The sequence below is a fragment of the Schistocerca cancellata genome, chromosome 9, assembly GCF_023864275.1.
Source record: "Schistocerca cancellata isolate TAMUIC-IGC-003103 chromosome 9, iqSchCanc2.1, whole genome shotgun sequence".
Classification (NCBI taxonomy): Eukaryota; Metazoa; Arthropoda; class Insecta; order Orthoptera; family Acrididae; genus Schistocerca; species Schistocerca cancellata.
Window position 1 is genome coordinate 486,482,151 of NC_064634.1, and position 26,004 is coordinate 486,508,154.

At 47.9% G+C, this 26,004-nt stretch overlaps 1 protein-coding gene across 1 annotated transcript in view; it reads right to left on the reverse strand.

The window, feature by feature from the left end:
- LOC126100444 (proliferating cell nuclear antigen) overlaps window positions 1–26,004 on the reverse strand; it is a 40,271-nt gene that overhangs the window by 2,346 nt on the left and 11,921 nt on the right. Inside the window, exons 3-4 of the mRNA XM_049911051.1 lie at window positions 7,919–8,063; window positions 7,386–7,525 (exon numbers count right to left, since the gene is read on the reverse strand). Coding sequence (XP_049767008.1) covers window positions 7,386–7,525; window positions 7,919–8,063 — 285 coding nt within the window. The remainder of the gene's footprint in view (window positions 1–7,385; window positions 7,526–7,918; window positions 8,064–26,004) is intronic.

Sequence of the window (26,004 nt, forward strand, 5' to 3'; positions counted from 1 at the left end):
AGCATTTTATAAAAAATATGGGCATGTAATCCAAGCTTTCAAGTGACATCAATTGGCAAACTTTCAGTGCCAAAAGCTGGTTCTGTACCTACTATTAAGGTACAGGCTACATTTACAACGTTATCTGGATGAAAAACTGAAATTTGAACACTGGTGCTTCATGAGCAGAATAAAACTTAGAGACTGAGCAATGTTGTTGCAATATTGCCCCAACTTTTGACAAGAAATCAAATATGTGCAGTAATTCATTTGCTCAACCAGTTAGTAATGTTGTTTCAATAGCATTAAGAATTCTGTCTACAGGCAAGTACAATACATCAATGTTAACAAGTAATAATATGGATATACAGTGCAAACACATACAACCTTTAATGATGTGATTGTGGTCATTGTTGGTCTGAAACATTATCACTGTGACAAGTATTCAGAGATGAAGACAAAAACTGCAGTGGGTTCCAGTAACACACAATTCATGTTACCAAGCTGTATCCTCCGAGCAAGAGGTCTTACCATTTTAACATCACACTGATCCTTGTCCAAAAAATTGTTAGAAAGTTTATTTGCAGCAAATCACATTATGAGAAGGAGCAACAAACCACATCTTAGAAATTTGGCAGATGTTTGGGTTGTTTCGGGGAAGGAGACCAGACAGCGAGGTCATCGGTCTCATCAGATTACGGAAGGACGGGGAGGGAAGTCGGCCGTGCCCTTTGAAAGAAACCATCCCGGCATTTGCCTGGAGCGATTTAGGGAAATCACGGAAAACCTAAATCAGGATGGCCGGACGCGGGATTGAATCGTCGTCCTCCCGAATGCAAGTCCAGTGTGTTTCACCAATGTATCATGGATGTGCAGACCACCTTTAAAGTTTTCTTCAAAAGCAATTAAATAAAACTTGGTTGGTATGTAAAAATCATTGACACATTCCACAATATACTCAAATTTAAAATGGACACACTTTTGCACGAGTACCTTCACCTCAAACCAACATAATCGTGTTCACATTTTTCAAATCTTGCTAGTTTATCACCAAAAATTTATTTTCCTACAATCACAAAGGCATCTTTAAACTACCAATATGGAATAGAGGTATGCCAGCATTACAATACACGCCTGATATTTTTACACGAAATGTACATCAGGAAGACATTCCAAATGACATACATCAAACTGAATATTCTGGGAGTATGAATTAAAAAATGCCTTTCATCACAAATTTTTGCATTTTATTAAATACAAGATGGATTTCAGACCTTGTGAGTCCAATCATCAAGTGCAACTTGCCTTCATGCACAATTTACTTTTGCTCTTAAATGAGTGAAATGCATTTTCCACATAATCTTTAAAACCATTTTAGACACTATCAGGCATTTGTTTCTCCATCCTGTTCACATGCATTACTCTTCATTCAAAGGACACATCTGCACACACATCTTTTAAACACTTCACAGATCTGCAGATACACAAAAATGTGTATGCAGATGTGTCCCTTGAATGAAATGTTATGCACGAACAGGATGGTGAAATGAATGAATGATTGTGTTAAAAAGTTACAAATGCTTTTCTTCGATTATATGGAATATGCATTTCACCTAATTCAAGAGCAAAAATAAATTGTGTATTAAAACAAGTTACACCCGATGATGGACCCACAGGATCTGAAATGTATCATGTATTTAATAAAATGCAAAAATTTGTGACTAAAGGCGTTTTTTTAATTCATACTCCCTGACTTCAGTTTTATGTATGTCATTTGAAATGTCTGATATGCAGATGACACCACTGAAAAGCCTCTGTAGCCAGACATACTGCATGGCCTGATAGAGGGCAAGAAGCTCTGCTGTAAATACTGAGCAGTGTTCTGGAAGCCAATACTGAAAAATGTCAGTGCCAATGACAAAGGCACAGCTGACACCAAGGTCAGTCCGAGAGCCATCAGTGTACACAATGGTACTATAGCGAAGTTCCGTACAGAGATCGTGAAACTGAAGGTGATAAAGTGAGGCTGGAGTGCTGTCCTTAGGAAGTGGATGAAGGCCAAGGTGAACACGGGCCAGCACACAAAGCCAAGGAGGTGAAGGGTTCACACCCACCACAAAAGTTGCAGGCAGCGTGAAGTTAAGCTGCCGGAGCAAGAAGCGAAAGGCATCTCAAGAAGGTAACTGAAGAGGGGCAAACCCCATACTAGTGGTCAAAGGAATCATCAAAGAAGGTGGCATAGGATTGGTGGCCATGCATGGCAGACACACAGCATGCATATCTGCTGAGGTGGTCACGGTGGTAGGACAGTGGTAGTTCAGCAGCTTCTGCATAGTCTCCCAACCGGGCTAGTGTAAAAGGCGCCAGTGGTAAAATGGATGCCACAATAGTGGACAGTATTGAGACAGTGTAAAAGGTTCAGACGTGCATATGCATAAATGGAACATCCATAATCTAGTTTCAAACAGACAAGGGACCGGTACAATGGAGGAGGGTGGTTCGATCTGCTCCCCAGGAAGTACCACCGAGGACACGTAGGACATTGAGGGACTGCGTAGAGGGAGCTGCCAGGTAAGACTCATGTGAGGACCAAGAAAGTTTCCTATGAGCCCCAGGAATTTTGTATTTTCAACAAATGGAAGAGCAACAGGCCCAAGACCCAAAGACAATGGAAGAAACCAATTGCGCCACCAAAAATTCATACAAATGGGTTTTTCTGTGGAAAATGAAAGCCGTAGTCGATGCTCCACGAGTGAAGACAATCGAGACATCACTGAAGATGCCGCTCAAAGAGACAACTCCATATAGAACTGCAGTAGATGGCAAAATGTCAACGAAATAGAGCCAGAGACACCTGGTGGGAGACAGGCCATTATAGGTTTAATGGCAATAGCAAAGAGGACGATGCTTAAGACAGAACCCCGAGAGACACCGTTTTCCTGCATAAAGGTGTCCGACAAGGTAGAACTCACATGTACCTTGAAAACTCTGTCTTTTAAGAATTCCTGAAGTAAACGGGTTATGTGGCAACAGAAGCTTAACATGTAGAGAGTAAGGGGCATGCCAATCCTCCAGCAGGTGTCTTAGGGTTTCTCCAAACTGAAAACCATGGCCACAGCCTAGAATTTCTACATAAAACCAGTATGACAAGGGTGGGCAAAGTGACAAGATGGTCAACCACTGAACAGCCTGCTCTAAATCCACACTGTGCAGTGGTTAGTAAATGGCGAGATTCTAGTCACCATACCAGACAGGCATGAATCATATGTTCCATCACCTTGCAAAAGCAGTTGGTGAGAGAAATGGGGCGGTAGCTAGAAGGGAGGTACTTGTCCTTACTGGGTTTAGGTATGGGTATGACAGTGGCTTCACACCAGCATCTAGGAAACTTGCCCACTGACCAGATGCAGTTGTACTTATGAAGCAGAAAGTGCTTGCCCGCAAGAGGAAGGTGCAGCAACATCTGAATGTAAACACTGTCTGGTCCTGGGGCACAGGCTTGGGCTGAAGTGAGAGCGTGACCTAGCTCCCTCATAGTAAAGGCAGCATTGTAGGAATCATGATTCTGTGAGGAGAAGGACATCACTCAAGCCACCTCCACTTGTTTCAGATGGAGGAAGGCTGGGTGACAGTGGGAGGAGCTCGAAATCTCCCAAAAATGGTAGTCCAAGATGTTGGAGATAGCAACAGGGTCGACTATGACATCTGCTACCATCAGGTCCAAACAACGGAAGAGGTAGTGGAACTGTTAAAGGAACTAGTGAATGAAATCAAGTTAGCTTTTTGCTATCCCAAAGAACGCAATGACAGAGTGCCTGCAACTGTTTATAACAATTGCAGTTTGCCATCATAGGATGACAGCTAAAAACGTGGAGCACACGAACTGTCACGGCACGCCTCATCCCACCGAGGACTGCGACAGTGTGATAAAAGAGGAAATGTGAGGAATGAAACGTACTGTGGCAGTAAGGATAACATTTGTAAGATATTCTAACTGGTCATTACAACCGGGTAAACATTTGTCGAAGGTTGCCAGGGAAGAGTAAAGCCTCCACTCAGCCTTAACGAACAGCCTCATGAGCACACGCGCAGGAGGGGTAGGAGTCGCAAACAGATAACACACAGGAAATGGTCACTCAAGTAGCTGTCAGAATGGACCACTCATGAGAATGGGCAAGCTGGGCTCTGCAGAAGTATAGGCCCAAACGGTAATAAGTGTGCGTGGAGTCTGAAAGGAACATGGGTGTTCCTGTGTTCAGGCAGATGAGGTTAAGTTGATTAACATCAGCCAAGAGGGCACCTCTCAGACAGATTCTGAGAGAATCCCAACGAGGATGGTGCAGCAGAGATGAGCAAGGTAGCTGCCCGGTAAGCTGGAAGAAGTCTGCCTTGGTGACATCGAACGATGGAAGAACGTAAATGGTACAAAGGTAAAAGGCCAAGTGAGGAAGGGAAAGGCGAACTGCAACAGCTTGAAGGCGGGTAGTCACAGAGGTGGGTTGACTATGATCACCATCCCATATGAGCAGCATGATTCTCCACAAGAAATGCCGGAGCTCAAAGCTGTCGAGGACACAATTTTGTTTCCTGTAAGCAGAGAACAAGCAGATGCTGCGATTCTAAGAGCAGCCATAAATCCCCTGTTGGATCAAGGGTCATGAATGTTCCACTGAAGAAGTCATAATAAGGAAAAGGGAGGAGGGAAAAATTGAAGGGGTATCACCTCGGCGGCTGCCGAGTGCCGCCAGCTTTGAAAGACTCATTGCTACAGGGTGCAGGGGCTGGAGAAACCTGCTCCACAAGATTTACAGAGGCATCGGCAGTCTCCCTCTGTTGATCTGCTGAGTCCGGGGCAGAAAAATGGTGGCGATGGACACTGGCGGCATGGAGGTTGGCTGGGCGAGGGAATCATGTGACAAGTTTGACTTCTTGGAGCCTTTCCATTTGGCACAGGAAGACTCAGAGGTTTGTTGGATGGAGGGGTGTAGAAAGTCTTTGTGGGGGTATTCCTCCTGTCCTTTCTGGCCTGCCGGTTGTGTAGCAGGTGACTTCGCCCCAGGAGGCGAAAGTTTGGTGACTTGTTGCACAGCTGGACGAGGAGATGGCAATGCTACCATGACACTGGGTGATTTCACAACTGCAGTGCTGAATTTGAGTTCGTATGTCTGCATGGTCATGCCCTCCATGGAACGAAACTTAGCAAGAACAAAAGAACTTAGCACAGAACCAAATGGTAATAAGTGTGCGTGGAGTCTGAAAGGAACATGGGTGTTCCTGTGTTAAGGCAGATCAGGTTAAGTTTATTAACGTCAGCCGAGGGCACCTCTCAGACAGATTCTGAGAGAATCCCAACGAGGATGGTGCAGCCCTCCATGGAACGAAACTTAGCAAGAACAGTACTGTAGGTGCCAGATGGTAGACACACAGTTTGTGACTAGCCAATAACCTGCGAGCAACCAGGCCTTCAGGAGCGCACAGGAAGGAAGAAGGAAAAGAGAAGTTTCGAATGGCAAAGCAGAGGGAGGATAGGAGAAGGTTAACAAAGAAAGGAAAAACGGATAAATGAAAAACAGTGATGAGACTGTTCTTATGTCAGCTACTGAAAATGCAGAATACATTCCCAAAAAAAACCCAGACATGTTCCCCAAGGAAGGGGAAAAGATTAGGAGGAGGATAGACATGCAGCACAGAAATGTAAAAGGTGCTGCAAAGACTGGGGACCCATGGTAGAAAAATACGAACTCGCTAAAGAGAGGTGAGCCACCTGCGGGAGACATGTATCAGGCTGGGATTGGATGATACAATATAAAGGGGCCTGCAAACAGCCAATATTTGACAACAATTCTAGTTTGTCATATCTTCAATATAGTGCTGAGACCTCACACTATCAACATTACTGAACAAATTGTCAGTTGATAGCGCTATTTTGCTTGGTTAAGATGTGCAAGTATATTAGCTGTAGCTTGTGAGCAACAGAAAATAATGAAGAAGACGAAATGCGCCTGAGGGGAGGTGGAATGGAGTGACTGGTCAGTTGTTAATTTACCAACTGAACTCTGAACTACAGGTGCAAAAGATGTCAAATTATTTTCAATGAGCCCTCCTACATCATGCATCAAATTATTAGTGTTGATACATGATAGAACAGAGAAGGAAGCAAAATACGTTAATGGCAGAGGCAATCACAATCGACAAGCGATTAGGAGAAACAAATTTTTGCATCACGCAGTTCATTCTAATACTCAATTTAGTTCTCTAGTATCAGTCACCACAATCAGTAAAATTTTGTGGAAACCTGCGAAGGAATTATATCTGCCTGTCAAGAACCTCTTCAGATAATTAATGCAAAAACTCTTTCCATATTGTGACAGTTTGGTGAAATTGCATTTCACAGATCTCTTACTAGTATATTTCAAAATGGTAGCATTTTTCCAAACTGCTATGTAATACACCAACCAATACAATATTTTCATATTACCGTAGTAAGCAGTGTCACAGTGAATCTGTTAACCATCCTAAAGTGGTATACACGATTACCCTTGCAGAGGCCTATTGTGTGAAGACTCCTTAAAAACGATCTGGGTACGTTACACACAACTGTGCACTGAAAAATAAACAGTGCACATTAACACCATGTGGCTTGTTCCTGAGGTTCTGTCAACATCTGACTGGAAAATATTGTCAAATCATCAATACTGCACCTCACATGTACAGTATGTATTGACAATACTCAGAATATTTTGAGATCAATACTGCTCATCAATATTTCTAGTATTGACAATACATCAATATACATCCTCAGGTGGTCAATGTATAGACAGTTTGACTGTATTATTGAACATGTGTGGGTCCCTTAAGGAAACTGAGCAGGTGCCACGTTGACTTGCTTCCAAAACTGAAGTTTCATATTTTGTGGTTTCTGTGCATAAATTTGAGTACTACAACAACATGTTTAACCAATGCACCAATTAAAAATCCTCGTGATGTGCATCAAGCTTGGTACGGTATGTACAAAAATACGGTGTCCGCAAAGAAGTTTTACGAGAGTTCTCTAAAATAAGAATGGTGGTGCTACAGCACCATGCATAATTTCATGAGCTGTTGCCAATGAGATTTCACAACTAAAGCTGCATAGACAAAAATCCCAATAACTGCAAACACTCATTGTAGCAGCAAATGTGCAGAATAAAAACTGCTTCAGCTTTACACCAGCATTTGCATATCACAATGTACACTGTAATGGATGAAAATTTAACACTTAGTTCCACACTTTTAACAGAGTTTATGCTAGCAAAACAGTCACTTCTGCAACTAGTACATGCCTCAACTGCTACCAGTAAAAGTTGTAGCCCGAAACAGCTGACAAACTCTGAAAACAACAAATCACTAAATACTTTTGTACTTACAACAGGTGACAGAGGTGAGGCCTTTGTAAAAGATGATAGGTATCTGCATGCAAATGTCAAAGTGACTGGTTCTTGCATTTCAATGGTCACCGCTTCTTCCTCTTTGTCAACATTAGCTGTCTGTGCCAATTTTATATTAGCTGTAAAATAATTATATGTTACTTTACTAGTAATAAAAGTAACTTCAGGAAATTAAGTACCTGTGCAATATTGCAGTTAATGTGCCATAAACATTATCTGGACTCAAAAATAGGAAAATATCAAATAGTTAAAAACAAATATGATACCATGTGGATTGCTTTGTTTTACAGTAACCTACATGTTAACAAAATCTTTAAGATAGCTGTTGACTGCAAATTTCACTTCAAACCATTGATGCTATGCACTTTGTGCCTAATGAAATAAAGGCATTTTACATATTTAGAAATTTCTCTGGTGGCGAAAAAATTCCACTGTCAGTTTATTTTGTAACTTACAAGAGTAAGCTTTCCATTATAGCCAATCTGAAAGACCAAATACTGCCAATTCCTTACCTGAACCAATGTCTCCTGCTGCAGAAAACTTTACTCCCTCTTTCGAACATGAAATTACACACGATTCGCCAAACTGGCTCAAGTCTCGGCAAATGCGAGTAAATTCTGCCGATGGAAGCCTTATTGTGCAAGAGTAATCAGTCTCCTGTGGACAGTGATAAATATTCCATTAACGTTACATAGTAAAGAACATAAAATGTTGAATTAATCCCCATATAGAATAACGCCTTTCAGATTACAGTTGAATATATACTGATGCCAGAGCATACAGAAACAAGCATTTCTAAAATATCTAAACACTAAATGCATTTAACAAATTGGAGAAATTATGGTACTGTTTAGCCCTAATTTGCACTCTCAATGAACAGTGCACTTTCTAAGAGCAAACATTTAATCAACAGTGCAAACTTCTAATCAGACTTAGCAACTCCAACTAAAATGCAATATTAAAACAATTCACTAGAATCAAACTTAATGAGATCTAGCCATGGAGTTTCAACAAAGCTCTTAATTTGCAGCATTGTCACCAAAACTGATATGGCCCCTTGCTTCTGAGTCAAGTGGCAGGACTGAACCATACATGTCAAAAGTTCGGCAGCAAGCTAGGCTGCTACTTCCTGACCTTGCACCATAGGGTTGAAGACTGTATGGGCCCCTTAAATGGGTCAGGTGTGAACTACACATCACAGGCTGCTGCCCAGGTAGCTGACTATGTGGGGAACAAACAAGCATTTATTTAGATTACACGACTCACCATTCCATCCAGATAACAATAGCTGTAGGAAAAACAGATGTATCACTGTAAGATTGAAAGAAACACCACCCACAGATGAAGAGTATTCAAATGTTATTGGTTAACTGCCAAAGCATTCCGAACAATACGTTAGACTACGAAGTGCCCCTGAAAAGCAGTGAAGCTCTCATAAAACCATGTACAGATAGCTGGTTGAAACCTGAAATCTATAACAGTGAGATTCTGAGGGAAATTGTAAGTGTATATCGAAAAGATAGTCAAATGGGAAATGAAGGTGGTGTATTTTTCACAGCAGACAAATTCAAATCCACTGACAGAAATTGAAGCTACATGCAAGTGATTGAACAACGACTCAGTATCAGGGTTGAGCATTGGATCCTATGACCCATTAGACTCATCTCCTGATATAAGCAAAAACTTTAGAGAAAACATCAGTTCACTTGTATTTCAGTTCCCCAATCATACTGTAATCACTGGTAGAGACTTTAATCATCCAACAATCAATGGGGAAAATTACCACTTCGCTACTGGTGGACGTGCTAAGACAGCCGGTTAAACATCACTAAATGCCTTCTCTGAAAACTATCTAAAACAGATAGATGACAATACACTGAATGAAATGGGAACAAATCGAAATTTGAATCAGTGAGCATGACGCTGGTGTGGCAACAATTATTACCAAAATACAAAGGACAACTAAAACAAGAAGAAATATCTATATGTTCAGTGAACTACATAAAAAAAATCAGAAGTGGCATTATCTCAGTGAGGAACTTCAAACTTTCAGCAGAGGGCAGGAGCATGCACAGGAACTATGGATCAAGTTTAAAAGAATTATTTACTACACACTGGATGAGTTGGTTGGTTTAAAAGAGGGGGGAAGAAACCAAACTATGAGGTCATCGGTCCCTTGTTCCCAATAAAACAATCCCACAAGTGTGGGAATAAGATAGACGAGACATATAACACAAAACGGAAAGAAAGGAAAAACCACAAGAACGAAGGGAAGGCAACCAACCCTAAAAGGAATAAAAGAGGGCAAGAAAATAACAGATGCTAGGAACAGAAGAGAGTAAAACAAAAAAGCAGATTACAGTGGCTGGCAGGCCACAAGAATAAAAAGGAGAAGCCAGCCACTCTGCAACACACTAAAACTTCCACTCTAAAAGCACTAGTGTGGAGGACGCAGAGGGACAAAGACATGAGCTAAAACCTACTTAGAAGTATAAAACCCACTCTCACTGATAAAATGTAAAACTAAAGCTGCTGCTGAGGCATTTTCACTCAACACCGAAGGTAAGGAAGCTGGGAAAGTTGAAAGTCCACCGAAGAGCAGCTAAAAGTGGGCAATCCAGCAAGAGGTGGACGACTGTCATTTGGTAGTCACAGCGACACAGAGGTGGGTCCTCGTGACGGAGTAGGTAACCATGTGTTAGCAGTATGGATAATGTGGAGCCAGCAGAGGACAACTGATTCTCTGTGAGAGGACCGCATGGAAGACTTCCACGCATTTGTCATCTCCTTAACGACACAGCTTGTGCATACTGTTACGCCATTCCGTCTCCCAAAGCCTGAAAACCCTGCAGCGTAAGACAGAACACAGGTCAGCTTTGGAAATGCCCATCTCCAGAAGTGGTTTCCGTGTCACCTGTTTGACGTCGGCAAATTCATTGCCTGGGATTTCAACGTGTCCTGGGGTCCACACAAACACCACTGAATGACGGGACAATTCCAGGGTATAGATGGTCTCCTGGATGAACGCTAATAGAGGATGGCATGCGTCGATAGCTTGTAGGCTGCTCAATGAGTCAGTACACAGGAGACATGATGCGCCAGGGCATGAGGAGATGTGCTCAAGAGGACAAGATATGACCGCCAGCTCTGCGGTGAAAACACTGCAACCATCTGGCCAGGATTGCTGTTCAATATGTCCTCCATGAACATACACAAAGCCTTCGTGATGATCAGCCATCAAGTCATCAGTGTTAAAAACGTCAGAACTCCAGAGTAAGTCAAGAATCGAAAGGAAGTGACAATGGAGAGCTGTGGGGTTAACAGCATCCTAAGGGCCATGTAGAAAAAGTCCAGACGAAGCTACAGCCGAGGCGTACACCATGGAGGCATATGTGAACGGACCGTAAGTGGAGGTGTTAAAGGGAAGGACTCCAGTTTGGAGAGAAGGGACCGCACACGAACTGCAATCGTTAGCCCCGACTTGGGCCGCCGGTGTGGGAGGTGGACTGCCAAGGGCGGGAAAAGGAGACAGTAATTTGGATACTCAGGAGAACTACGAATGTGTGCAGTGTAACCGGCGAGCAGTTGTGCACGTCTGATCTGCAATGGAGGGACCCCAGCATCCACCAGTAGGCTGGTCACTGAACTCGTGCTAAAAGCTCCTGTCGCTAGTCTAACCCCGCAGTGGTGCACAGGGTCGAGTAAATGCAACACTGAGGGTGCTGCTGAAAAAACCACACTGCCACAGTCAATTCGGGATTGAACAAGGGCTCCATAGAGCTGCAGCAGCGTAAAGCGTTCTGCAACCCAATTGGTGTTGCTCAGGCAACAGAGGGCATTGAGGTGCTGCCAGCACTTCCACTTAAGCTGACGAAGATGAGGGAGCCAAGTCAATTGAGCGTCAAAAACCAGTCCTAAGACTCAATATGTCTCCACTACAGTGAGTGGATCGTCACGAAGGTAATGTTCTGGGTCTGGATGAACGGTAAAATGCTGACAGAAGTGCATTACACACAACTTTGCGGCTAAAAACTGGAAGTCGTGGACTAGAACACATGACTGTGCCTTGTGGATGGCTCCCTGTAGGTGCCGCTCAGCAACACCAGTACTTTAGCAGCAGTACGAAATGCAGAAGTCGTCTGCATATAGAGAAGGTTAGACCGAGGACCCTTTTAACAGCTGCTGCTATACTGTTAATGGGCACTGAAAATAGAGACACACTCAATACACAGCCCTGAGGGACTCCATTCTCCTGGATATGGATGGAACTACTGGAGGCACCAACCTGGACACGGAAAGTACGGAGCGACAGTAAGTTTTGGATAAAAATTGGGAGTGGACCCCAGAGAGCACACTCATATAATGTGGCAAGGGTATGATGCCGTTAGGTCATGTCTTATGCTTTACAGTCAAAAAATACGGCAACCAGGTGTTGGCGCCTGGAAAAGGCTGTTCGGAAGGCAGACTCGAGGGAAACAAGATTATCAGTGGTAGAGCGACCCTGGCGGAAGCCGCCCTGACATGAAGCCAGGACACCTGACTCCAGGACCCAACCAAACCACCGACACGCCATACATTCCAGAAGCTTGCGAAGAATGTTGGTGAGGCTGATGGGCCAATAGGTATCAACATCAAGCAGGTTTTTACCGGGTTTGAGCACTGGAATGGTGGTGCTCACCCAACATTGCAATGGAAAGACGCCATCGCACCAGATCTGGTTGAAGATGAGGATATGTCGCTTGCAGTCAGATGAAAGATGTTAAATCATCTGGCTGTGGATCCAATCACACCCAGGAGCTGTGTCAGGGCAATGTGCAAGAGCACTGAGGAGTTCCCACTCTGTAAATGGGGTGTTATAGGATTCACTGTGGCGTATAGTGAAGGAGAGGACTTCCAGCCGCCATGAGAGTGCGAAAGGCTTGAGGGTGGGGGTGTGTCCTCCGACGCAGAGGCTCGAGCAAAGTGCTCAGCAAACATTTGCGTTGGTAGATAACACACCACACACCATTTATGGTAACACCTGTTGGGGTCCGGTAGTCGAAAAGACGTTTGATCTTTGCCCAGACTTTGGAAGGTGACATATGGCACCCAATGGTTGACATGTATCTCGACCAACATTCTTGCTTCCGTCGTCTGATAAGTTGGCGAACGTGGTCACAGAGCCGTCTAAAGGCTATGAGGTGCTCCAGGGAAGAGTGCCACTTATGCCGCTGTAGAGCTCGCTGACCCTCCTTAATTGCTTAAGCGGCTTCCAGAGACCACCAAGGGACTGTCTTTCACCGGGGAGAGGGGGTGGGGGGCATCTTAAAGAGCAAGGGATCATGTTTTGTTTTCTGCCGCAGAAACAATTATTGTAGTCACTTGCTCAACCATGACATTGATGTTACCATGTGGTGGAGATTCAACCGTGCCCGCAGAGGTGAAACTATCCCAATCCATCTTGTTTAAAGCCAGCCTGGGTAGGCGTCCATGGGCAGTGAGAGAAATATAGGGAAATGGTCACTACCACACAGGTCGTCATGTGTTCTCCAGCAGATAGACGGGGGAAGTCTTGGGCTGCAAACTGATAAATCAATGGTCGAGTAACTACCATGAGCCACGCTGAAATGTGTGGCTGCTCCAGTTTTTAAGAGGCAGAAGTCAAACTGAGACAGTAAAGTTTAGACATCTCTGCCTTGGCCAGTAAGCACAGTGCCACCCCACAAGGGGCTATGGGCATTAAAATCTCCCAAAAGTAGGAAAGGTTTAGGGAGTTGATCAATCAGTGCAACTAATAACCTTCAGGGGTACTGCACAATCTGGAGAAAGATATACATCACTGACAGCTATTTCCTGCATCATCCTTATTCTGGCAGCCACAGCTTCAAGAGGGGCTTGAAAGGGCACAGTGTCACTGAGTTTAGGACATAAACGTAAACTCCACCTGACACTCTATTACAGTCACTACAGTTCCTGTAGTATCCCTCATAGCCACGGAGGGCAGGGGTCCACATTGCCGAGAAGCAGGTTTCCTGTAGGGCAATGCAGATAGCAGGTGTAAAGCTTAACAGTTGCCATAGCTCAGCCAGATGGTGGAAAAAACCGCCGCAATTCCACTGGAGGAAGTCATCGTGAAACTGGGAAGGCATGGAACATTCAATGAGGCAGTTTAAGCCTCAGTCACCTACTGCCACTCACTTTTTGCCTAAGCAGTCTATATTCATTGTGTGAGGGTTTGGCGAGACCCCCAACCTCAGATGCAGAGCTTGTAGGTTGCTGTTGTTGGTTTAAAAGAGAGGGGAAATAACCAAACTACAAGGGTAGGCACAACTACAATGGTCATTAGCGCCCAGACTAAGTTAGGAAAGCACCAAGATGCACAAGGTTAAAACAGCAACTAAAAGGGACAACATTATAAAAGACATTAAAAGGCATAGCATTAAAAAACAGCATAATCAAATGTCCTTAGACACGTTTTTTTTTTTTTTTTGTGGTTTTAGGGCGCAAAACTTCTATGGTCATTAGCGCCCAGCCCGTGACTTAAGACAGTAAAAAACCGAAATTGAAAACCAGCAGCAATGGGAACAAAGTCAGAAAATTGGAGAAACATAAAATAGAAGAATGCTTAAAAATCCACTACAGAAAGGGGGTGGTTGTCCTAAAAAAAAAACTTCAAATGACTGACGTCATGTCACTGTCACTAATAAACTGGAGAACGCGGTCGGCTGAGTGCGTGTCATCTGCTAAAATCGACGATAGATCAGGCGATAGCTGTAGACGGGAGCGTAACGGATTAAAATAGGGGCATTCAATTAAAAGGTGTCTTACCGTCCACAGCTGAGAGCAGTGGGGACAGAGTGGGGGAGGATCGCTGCTTAAAAGATGTCGATGGCTAAAACGACAGTGCCCTATCCGGAGTCTAGCTAAAATTACCTCCTCCCGACGACGCGTTCGGGAGGAAGAGGTCCAAGCGCAAGGAAGGGCTTTCACTTCCCGCAATTTATTACGGGGAAGTGCCGACCAATGCGCATGCCATAAATGAGCAACTTGGCGACATAAACCACTCCGTAGATCGGTGAAGGGAAGCGACTGAATAGCTGGCCGAGGAAGAGAGACTGCAGCCTTGGCCGCTATATCGGCCGCCTCATTCCCACAGATACCAGCGTGTCCCGGGAGCCAGAGGAATGCCACCGAGACACCCCCCAGGTGGAGCAAGCGCAGACAGTCCTGAATCCGGTGGACCAGAGGGTGCACAGGGTAAAGAGCTTGGAGACTGAGAAGAGAGCTGAGAGAATCGGAGCAGATAACGTACTGTATCCGCTGATGGCGGTGGATGTAGTGGACAGCCTGGAGAACAGCGTAAAGCTCCGCAGTATAAACCGAACACTGGTCGGGAAGCCGAAAGCAATTTGGGGTGTCACCAACAATATAGGCACTCCCTACACCTAACGATGTTTTCGAGCCGTCGGTGTAAATAAATGTGGCGTCCGTCATTTCTGCACATAGAGCAGCAAATGCCCGACGATAAACAAGTGTAGGGGTACCATCCTTGGGAAATTGACAAAGGTCACGGAGCAGGCAGATCCGGGGACGGAGCCAAGGCGGTGCTGTACCCCAAGTTGTCAAGAAGGTTTTAGGAAAGCGGAAGGAAAGAGAATGGAGCAGTTGACGGAAGCGGACTCCCGGGGGTAGTAGGGAGGAGGAGCGGCCTGCATACCCTACATCAAAGGAGGCGTCGAAAAAAAGGTCATGGGCTGGATTAGCAGGCATGGAAGACAGATGGCTAGCATAACGACTCAGGAGGACTGCTCGACGATTGGACAGTGGAGGTTCAGCAGTCTCAGCATAAAGGCTTTCTACAGGGCTAGTGTAAAAAGCTCCAGACACTAAACGTAATCCACGGTGGTGGATAGAGTCGAGACGCCGAAGAATAGACGGCCGAGCAGAGGAGTAGACTATGCTTCCATAATCCAATTTCGAGCGCACTAAGGCGCGATAGAGGCGGAGAAGGACCACTCGGTCCGCTCCCCAGGAGGTACCATTCAGGACACGGAGGGTGTTAAGCGATCGCAGACAGCGAGCCGAAAGATAGGAAACGTGGGAGGACCAGCATAGTTTTCTGTCAAACATAAGACCCAAGAATTTAGCGACGTCTGAAAACGGAAGGTTGACAGGACCTAGATGTAAGGAGGGCGGAAGAAACTCCTTACGTCGCCAAAAATTGACACAAACGGTCTTACTGGGTGAGAAACGGAAGCCGGTTTCGATGCTCCACGAGTGGAGGCGATCGAGACATCCTTGAAGACGTCGTTCAAGAAGGCTGGTCCGTTGAGAGCTGTAGTAGATCGCAAAATCGTCCACAAAGAGGGAGCCCGAGACATCAGGAGGGAGACAATCCATAATTGGATTTATGGCGATGGCAAACAGTACAACACTCAGCACGGATCCCTGGGGTACCCCGTTTTCTTGGGAGAAAGTACGGGAGAGAGTAGTGTTCACCCGCACCCTAAAAGTGCGCTCTGCCATAAATTCGCGAAGAAAAAGGGGCAGCCGGCCTCGAAAGCCCCAAGAGAACAGTGTGCAGAGGATGCCTGTCCTCCAACAGGTATCGTATGCTCTCTCCAGATCAAAAAATATTGCTACCGTTTGGCGCCTCCGGAGAAAACCGTTCATTATATAAGTGGAGAGAGCAACAAGATGGTCAACTGCAGAACGATGCTTCCGAAATCCGCATTGGGCTGGTGTTAAAAGACTGCGGGATTCCAGCCACCAAGCTAAACGGTAATTCACCATACGCTCCAAAACCTTACAGACACTACTCGTGAGAGAAATGGGGCGATAGCTAGAGGGGAGATGTTTGTCCTTTCCAGGTTTCGTAACGGGAACGACAATAGCTTCCCGCCACCGTCTGGGAAAGGTACTGTCGGTCCAAATTCGATTGTAAAGGCGAAGGAGGTAACGCAGACTATGAGTTGATAAATGCAGCAACATTTGGACATGGATACCATCCGGTCCTGGGGCGGAGGAGCGAGAAGAAGAGAGGGCATGTTGGAGTTCCCGCATGGAGAAAACAGTATTGTAGCTTTTGTGATTTTGAGAGGAGAAAGCAAGATGTCGCACTTCTGCTGCACCTTTCTTCGGGAGAAACGCTGGCGGGTAATTTGAAGAGCTCGAAATCTCAGCAAAGTGCTGACCCAACGAGTTAGAAATTGCGACGGGGTCCACTAAGGTATCATGCGCGACAGTGAGCCCAGAGACCGGGGAGAAACTAGGCGCGCCTGAGAACCGTCGAAGCCGACTCCAAACCTCCGAGGAGAGAGTGAAGGCGTTAAATGAGCTAATAAAGTATTTCCAGCTTGCCTTCTTGCTATCGCGGATGACGCGACGGCATCGCGCACGGAGCTGCTTATAGCGGATACAGTTGGCTAAAGTAGGATGGTGACTGAAAATGCGAAGAGCACGTCGCCGCTCACGTAGTGCGTCACGGCATGCCTCGTTCCACCAAGGAACTGGGAGGCGCCGGGGCAATTCGGAGGTGCGTGGTATTGAACGTTCCGCAGCTGTAAGAATAACGTCGGTAATATGTGCGACCTCATCGTCGACGCTGGGAAAGCGACGGTCATCGAATGTCGCTAAAGACGAAAAAAGTGTCCAATCGGCTTGGGCAAATTTCCAGCGTCGCGAGCGCATATATGGCAGTGGAGGCTGCAGTCTAAGGACACATGGAAAGTGGTCACTCGAGTGTGTATCATCAAGGGCGAACCATTCGAAGCGCCGAGCTAGCGGAACAGTACCGACCGCAAGGTCCAAATGAGATAAATTTGTCGTGGAGGCAGACAAAAATGTGGGGACCCCAGTGTTGAGGCAAACGAGATCCGCTTGGTGGAAGACGTCTAGCAATAGAGAGCCACGTGGACAAGGATGTGGAGATCCCCAAAGCGGGTGGTGGGCATTGAAGTCCCCAACCAGCAAATAGGGGGGTGGAAGCTGACCAAGAAGATGAAGGAGATCAGCTCGTGCCATTGGTGTGAATGATGGAATGTATACAGTACAAAGAGAGAATGTGTATCCAGAAAGGGAAAGACGGACGGCGACAGCTTGGAAGGAACTGTTTAAGGGGATTGGGTGATAATGGAGAGTATCATGGAGAAGAATCATGAGTCCTCCATGGGCTGGAGAGCCTTCAACAGAGGGTAGATCATATCGGACGGACTGAAAATGAGGGAGAACAAAGCGGTCATGGGGACGCAGCTTTGTTTCCTGAAGACAGAAGATGACCGGCGAGTAGGATCGTAAGAGGACCGACAATTCATCCCGATTGGCTCGAATGCCGCGGATATTCCAGTGGATAATGGACATGGGGTGAACAGAAAATGGAGGAATGTGACCAAAGTTGCTGTCAACTCAAAGACTGCTCGGAGCTAGCAACCGACAGCATGGAATGGCATTCAGCCGAAGGCAGAAGATCTTGATCCATAGGTTGGTCAGGAGCAGCACCTGCCACCAGCGATCGGCCGGTTGACCGGCCACCAGCAGTGCGCCTCGGCGACACAGAAGACGGCCGAGGGCGATTTCCGCCAGGTGGTGCTGTAGATGGGACACGCCTTGGCGGAGAAGGAGAGGAACTGGGTTTCTTTGTAGCCTTCTTGGAAGAATGATGTTTAGATGAAGGAGAAACCGATGGTTGTGAAGTTGCGGTACGTAAAAACTCTTCACGAGTATGCTCTTTTTTCGAAGACTTGGCGTCCGACTTTTGGGCTCGAGTTTTAGCAGAACCCGACGAAGGGCGAGCCATAGAGTGTGCAGGCGAAAGAGGTGAGGTTGAACGAGCGATCTTTGCGCTGGCCGATCTGACGACCGTGGCACTAAATGTGAGGTCGCAAGTCTGCGTGGCCACCTCCTTTGTTGGCCGAGGAGAAGCAAGGCCAGTGCTGTATTTTCCTGTCTGAGGCACGGTGGGCTTGCGACTGGCGAATAATTTTCGAGCAGCAAAGGTCGACACCTTTTCCTTCACTCTTATTTCCTGGATGAGCTTTTCGTCCTTAAAAACGGGGCAATCTCGAGAGGAAGCAGCGTGGTCACCCATACAGTTGATGCAGCGAGGGGATGGAGGTGGACAAGCACCCTCATGGGCATCCTTGCCACACGTAACACATTTGGCCGGATTGGAACAGGACTGGCTGGTGTGATTGAACCGCTGACATCGATAGCAACGCGTAGGGTTTGGGACGTAAGGGCGAACGGAAATTATCTCATAGCCTGCTTTGATTTTCGATGGGAGTTGAACTGTGTCAAATGTCAAGAAGACAGTGCGGGTTGGAATGATGTTCGTGTCAACCCGTTTCATTACTCTATGAACTGCCGTTACGCCCTGGTCAGACAGATAGTGCTGAATTTCTTCGTCAGACAATCCATCGAGGGAGCGTGTATATGCGACTCCACGCGAGGAATTTAAGGTACGGTGCGGTTCCACCCGGACAGGGAAGGTGTGGAGCAGAGAAGTACGCAGCAATTTTTGTGCCTGGAGGGCACTGTGTGTTTCTAACAACAGGGTGCCATTCCGTAATCTGGAACAAGACTTTACAGGACCTGCAATTGCGTCGACACCTTTCTGAATAATGAAAGGGTTGACCGTGGAGAAGTCATGACCTTCATCAGTCCGAGAAACAACAAGGAACTGTGGCAACGATGGAAGAATCGTCTGTGGCTGAGACTCAGTATACTTACGTTTGTGAGCAGACATAGTGGAAGGTGAGGAAACCATTGCGGAAGAATCCCCCATGATTACCGGCGTCTCCGATGGCGCGCTCCTCCCTTGTGGGGGCCCTCTCTGAGGGCACTCCCGCCTTAGGTGATTGTTCACACCTCAGGTCACACCTCCCGACAAACGGACGGAGGGACCAATCGGCATTTTCGGAAGGTATCAGCTCGGGTAATCACCCCTCCCTGGGCCTGGCCGTTACCAGGGGGTACGTACGTGTCCTACCTGTCTACCCGGGGCGGGGAATTACGCGTTACCCCGTCACCGGCTACGCACAAAGGGCGTGGGTCGGCCTTTAGACACGCACAGGGAGGAAGAAGGAGAAAGGGAAAGGAAAGAAGAGAGGTCTCAAACGCCGCAGCGGAGAAAAAAGGAAAGAGAAGAGGTAAGGAAAAGAGAAGGACAAAGGAAGGAAGAAGACATAAAAGCAAGGAAGGCGAAGAATGCAGTACATTTACGAGCGTCCGTCTCCGGACGTAGGCACAAACCATACTCCCAGATGGGGAGAAAGGGAAGGAAAGAGCCAGAGGTGGGGGGAGGAGGGGCGAAGATAGGGATGGGGAAGGATGCGGAAAGGGAAGGTATGCAGCCCGGAAAGGAAGGAAGGCCACATTAGCTCGGGGTCCTGTGCTCGCTACGCACGTATCCACAAAAGAGTTGTGGACCCCCTGGGGGGTTAGACACGTTTGTCAAGTGGATAAAACGAAGAACACGAGCAGCTGCTCCTGGGTCATCCGCTAAAATGTCATCCAGAGTACATGGCAGGGCGTTAAAATTTCGCATACCGTCAGCAATTGCCCACATGGGCAGAACGGCACCGGTACAGCCGTCAGCAGATGGCGATGGCTGAACGGCAGTGTCCAATTCGTAACCGGGCCAAAACGACCTCCTCTCGCCGAGAAGGGCGTGAAGAGGTCGTCCAAGCCGTGGGGAGAGGTTTCAAGGCCCGAAGCCTGTTGTCCATAAGTGTAGCCCAATCGGCATGCCACAGCGATAAAATGCGCTGACAAATGACCCTGCTACAATCTGATGAAGGGACACAACAAGAAGCTGTCAGAGGCTGGAGTACCGCAGCCTTGGCCGCGGCATCTGCAGCTTCGTCCCCAGGGATACCGACATGCCCAGGAACCCACATAAAGCTAACTGGAGAACCGTCGTCCGCCAGCTGCTGATGAGAGCTTGGTTGGTTGGTTGGTTGTATGAGGTGAAAGGGACCAAACAGCGAGGTCATCAGTCCCTTGTTTCAAATAGACTCCATGCTGCTAACGGGACATCTCAGAAAAGGCAGAACAATAAAACGGAAAAAGGGGAAACGTAAAAGGGCAGTCACGTTGTCATTAGTAAAAACAAACGAGGGAAGTTGGCAAGAGAACGAACCCAACACTATGCTGAAGCAGCATAGGCAAGACCACCTGTGACTTAAAAGGGACAACCGCTATAATGCAGAAAGTACGGATGGGAATAGAAAAACTAACCAAGCCTTAAAAAGAAGGGGTAAAAACAGAGTAAAAGGGAAAGAAAAGAGGATTCCAGGCAGGGAGGTGAATCGGGAATCTCTGAACACCGCCTACAGTGGGAGACACCCAAACACTCACCGCCCTGCCCCAACACCAGAGGGAGATTAAAAACTTTAAAACTGAGAATAAAAACCACTCTCCCGGAGGAAACCTAGAACCAGAGAGACCATCCGGGAATCGTCAGCCAACATCAAAGGTAAAGTGTGGGGGAGTCTGTACTTCGCACACAGAGCCAAAAGAAGGGGGCATTCAACCAAAATGTGGGCCACTGACTGGAAGGCTCCACAACCACATAGCGGGGGTGGCTCATCACGCAAAAGGAAACCATGGGTCAGCCTGGTATGGCCAATGCGGAGACGACACAGTGTGGTCGAGTCCTTGCGGGAGAGGCGAAAGGAAGAACGCCATGGGCCTGGATTCACCTTAATGGCACGAAGTTTATTAGACAGTGGAGTAGCCTCCCAAGAACTGGCCCATGACTGTGCAAAGTGGGATTTGATGTGAAGCCGTAAATCCGCTGCAGGAGGGGTTACAGAAAACGGGGGGTAAGTAACTGCTCCCCCAGCCAAACGATCAGCGAGCTCATTACCCGGGATACCCACATGGCCCGGGACCCATAGGAAGTCAATGGAACAAGCAGCACGGTGAAGATCAGCGAGATGGTCATGGATGGCAGAGACCAAGGGATGGCGCGAAAAACACCGGTCAATAGCAAGAAGGCCACTCATCGAGTCCGTACATAACAAAACGCGGTTGTGTTGGGATTGTTTAATAAAGGTAAGGGCCCGGGATATGGCCATCAATTCCGCGGTAAACACCCCACATGAGGGTGGCAGCAGATGATTTTCCGTTCCAACAAAGGACGTGAAGGCATACCCAACATGATCAGCAGCTTTAGAGCCATCAGTGTAAAAAACAACAGCATCCCGAAACTCCCATAAAATTTGGCGGAAAAAGGAACGGAACACCACCGGGGAGATGGAATCTTTCGGACCGCGGCGGAGATCCATCCGAATTCGAGGCCGAGGAACTAACCAAGGAGGGGTGGAGGGGAGGGAGCGAGGAAGACAGGACAAAGAAGGAAGCCGGAAATCACGGGTAAGAGACGCAAGGCGCAGCCCAACCGGTAAACCCGCCCGAGGGCGGGAGTCAGGCGGGCGACGTCCATGGTCTGGAAATAGGATAGAATAGGAAGGATGAGCGGGAGAAGAACGGATAGTAAGGGCATAAGACACCAGAAGCTGGGACCGCCGAACAGAAAGGGGGGGGATCCCAGCTTCAACCAGGAGACTATCAACAGGGCTAGTAGGGAAGGCACCGGTGGCTAAACGGATACCACGATGGTGGACCGGATCCAGCACGTGCAGCGTGGAAGGAGCAGCTGAACCATAAACTTGACAACCATAGTCCAAACGTGACAGAACTAGAGCACGATAAAGACGGAGGAGGAGGGAACGGTCCGCACCCCAAGAGGAGTGGGCAAGGAAGCGAAGGACATTGAGTTTACGGAAACATCCTACCTTCAGGAGTCTGATATGGGGCAGCCAAGTGAGCTTGTTGTCAAAAAGAAGACCCAGGAAACGAAACTGTGGAACCACAGGCAATTGTTGTGCAGCAAGATAGAGCTCTGGATCAGGGTGGACCGTAGTACGGCGACAGAAGTGGACCACCCGCGATTTTAAAGGAGAGAATTGAAACCCGTGTGAGTGGGTCCATGCAGAGGCACGCCGTATAGCCACCTGGAGCTGCCGTTCTGCAGATGCCATCGAGGAGGAACTAACCCAAATGCAGAAATCATCCACATACAGGGCAGGAGCGACCAAGGGACCGACAGAGGCCACAAGTCCATCGATAGCAATGAGGAAAAGAAGGACACTCAAGACAGAACCCTGTGGGATGCCCGTCTCCTGGGTCCGTGGAGAACTAAAAGCAGTACCAACTCGAACTCTGAATGACCGATGGATCAGGAACTGGCGGATAAAAATCGGGAGTGGGCCCCGAAGACCCCACTGATGAAGGGTTAGTAAGATGTGATGGCGCCAGGCCGTGTCATAGGCCTTGCGAAGGTCAAAAAACACTGCAACCAAATGGCGGCGCTGGGAAAAAGCCTGCCGAACTGCGGATTCCAAGCGAAGTAAATGATCGATTGGAGATCGTCCCTCTCTAAAGCCACACTGGTATGGGGACAATAGATCCCGAGATTCGAGGACCCAAGTGAGCCGACGGGCTACCAGCCGTTCAAGTAACTTACAGCCAACATTGGTCAAACTAATTGGCCGATAGCTGTCAACAGATAGGGGGTTCTGACCAGGCTTAAGGACAGGAACCACAATGCTATCCCTCCACTGAGAAGGGAAGTCACCCTGGAGCCAGATACGGTTAAACACCCGAAGAAGATGGTGCCGTTGTGGAGCACTGAGATGTTGAAGCAGCTGGTTATGAATGGAATCGGGGCCAGGGGCCGTATCATGAGAAGAAGATAGAGCAGAAAGAAATTCCCATTCAGTGAAAGGTTCGTTGTAAGATTCTGACGCACAAGTGGTGAAACATAAGGCGACAGCTTCAGCCTGCTGTTTTTGATTAAGGAAAGCAGCTGGATAGGAGGCCGACGCCGATGCCATGGCAAAATGGGTCGCAAGATGTTCTGCGAGAACTAATGGGTCCGTACAAATGCCATCTGGGAGGTGAAGGCCTGGGAGGGTGGACTGCCGATGGCAACCTTGGAGAGAGCGAAGTGTAGCCCATACCCGCGACAGAGGGACAGTGGAACCAAGGGAAGAAACGAATCGTTCCCAACATATCCGCTTGCTCTGTTTGATTAAATAACGGGCTTTAGCGCGAAGGCGCTTAAAGGTAGAAAGGCTGGCTACAGATGGGTGCCTCTTTAAGTGTTGCAAAGCTCGACGGCGATCACGGATGGCAATGGCAATGGCCGTACTCCACCACGGGACTGGCCGACGACGAAATTTGCCAGATGAGCGCGGGACAGCAAGGGTAGCCGCGCGAACAATCGCGTCAGACACGTCACGTACGACGTCATCAATACAACCCGACAAAGAGGGAGAAAACTCGACCTGTGCAGTGTATAGAGGCCAATCGGCGCGGTGGAAAGACCAACGAGGTAACCCATCCATCGGGGAGCGGGAAGGGAGCGTGATAATCAACGGGAAATGGTCACTATCACAAAGGTCGTCGTGTGGCGACCAGTGTAATGAAGGGAGGAGAGAGGGAGAAGAAAGAGAAAGATCAATGGCAGAAAAGGTACCAGGACCAGCACTGAAATGAGTAGGGGAGCCATCATTAAGAAGGCACAGGTCGTGGTCTGCAATAAATTGGTCGATAAGAAGACCTCGTCTAGATGGAAAGGCACTGCCCCACAAAGGATGATGAGCATTAAAATCCCCAAGGAGGAGGAAGGGAGGAGGAAGTTGCTGAAGAAGGGTGGTTAAGGCAGCAGGTGTGAAAGTCCTGTCAGGAGGGAGATAAAGATTGCATACTGTGACTGCAGAGTCTAAGTGGACCCTAACAGCAACCGCTTCCAATGTAGTTTGGAGAGGAATCCACGTGCTAGCAATGTCTGTACGGACCAACGTACAAACGCCACCAGAAGCCCGCAAGGGTCCGACCCGATTTCGACAGAAAACACGGAACCCACGGAGGGTCGGTGAGTGAGCATCAGTAAAATGAGATTCCTGGAGAACCACACAAGCTGCTGAGTAGGACGAGAGAAGGGATTTCAATTCCGGAAGGTGACGATAATAGCCATTACAATTCCATTGGAGAACCACAGAACGATGGTTTAAATGAGGGCTGAACACGCTGAATCCAGTCATACCGCCGGGTCCCCACCCGTCACCGACAAGGAGGGGGCGACGTCCATAAAAGACAGGTCAGAATCCGGTTGCGAAGTCGGGGAAGGGACCTCCGGTGGTACCAGAGGCTCTTTGTCCCGGGACTTATGTTTCTTCTTCTTTTCAGGCTGAGATCGAGGAGGGCTGTGTGGCATAATGGAGCCAGCTGCAGCAAGATCAGGAACAGAAAGAGACCGGGTGACCTGGGGGCCGATAGACCGCGGCTCTCGCGGTCGCCGCGCTGCAGCAGACCTCTGACCTGGAAGGTGCCGGGAAGGGGCATCCCGGGAGAGGCGCCCTTGACCGGCAGACGCCGAAGGAGTGGGACACTTCTCCGGCTGGGGAGGGGGAGCAGCGCCCAGAGGAGAGGGGGTGGGAGCCGCAGGGGAGGGGGGAAGGAGAGGGGTCCGGGATGGGGGTAAGGAAGGGGGAGGAAGGGATGAAGATGTAACCAAGGCGTAACTAGATTGCATGGACACAGGGTGCAATCGTGCATATTTCTTACGGGCCTCTGTGTAGCTTAAACGATCAAGGGACTTATACTCTTGTATCTTTTTTTCTTTCTTATAGACTGGGCAATCTGCTGAACGTGGAGAATGACTACCATGACAATTTACACATACAGGAGGGGGAACACAGGGACTCCCCTCATGGAGTGGACGTCCACAGCCACCACAGAGGGGGTCCTGGGAACAGCGAGAAGACATGTGGCCAAAACGCAAGCACTTAAAACACCGCATAGGAGGTGGGATGTACGGCTTCACATCACAGCGATAGACCATAATCTTAACTTTCTCAGGAAGGGTATCCCCTTCAAAGGCCAGGATAAAGGCACCAGTATCAATACGATTATCCTTAGGACCCTTCTGAACACGCCGGACGAAGTGAACACCCCGCCGTCCGAGATTGTCCCGAAGTTCCTCATCAGTTTGAAGGATGAGGTCTCTGTGAAAAATCACACCTTGTACCATATTTAGAGACTGGTGAGGGGTAATGGACACGGGAATTGTGCCAAGGTGGGTACAGGCACGAAGGGCCGCAGATTGGGCAGCCGAAGCAGTTTTTATCAGCAACGAACCCGACCGCATCTTGCTCAGGGAGTCCACTTCGCCGAACTTGTCTTCAATGTGTTCCACAAAGAATAAAGGTTTGACACTGGTGAAAGTATCTCCATCAGTCCTAGTGCAAACTAAATAACGGGGGAAAGGTTTTGCCCCTAGACGACGGGCCTGACCCTCCTCCCAGGGGGTAGCCACGGAAGGGAAGGCCGAAGGAGCAAGAGAAGCAGCACTTCAGGAATCAGTACCACGCAGAGAGACGGCCGCAGAAGAGCGGCCAGAGGTTTGGACCCGTATGCGTTTCATCTGCATAGCGTCCGCCCTGATACCACCCACTCCGATCAGGGGCTCTCCTCACGGGCGCCACCCAGCCACAGCAAGGGCCGTCTGGCACGGCGGCCATTGCCGGGAGTTCCGATGCTCCAGGATGAC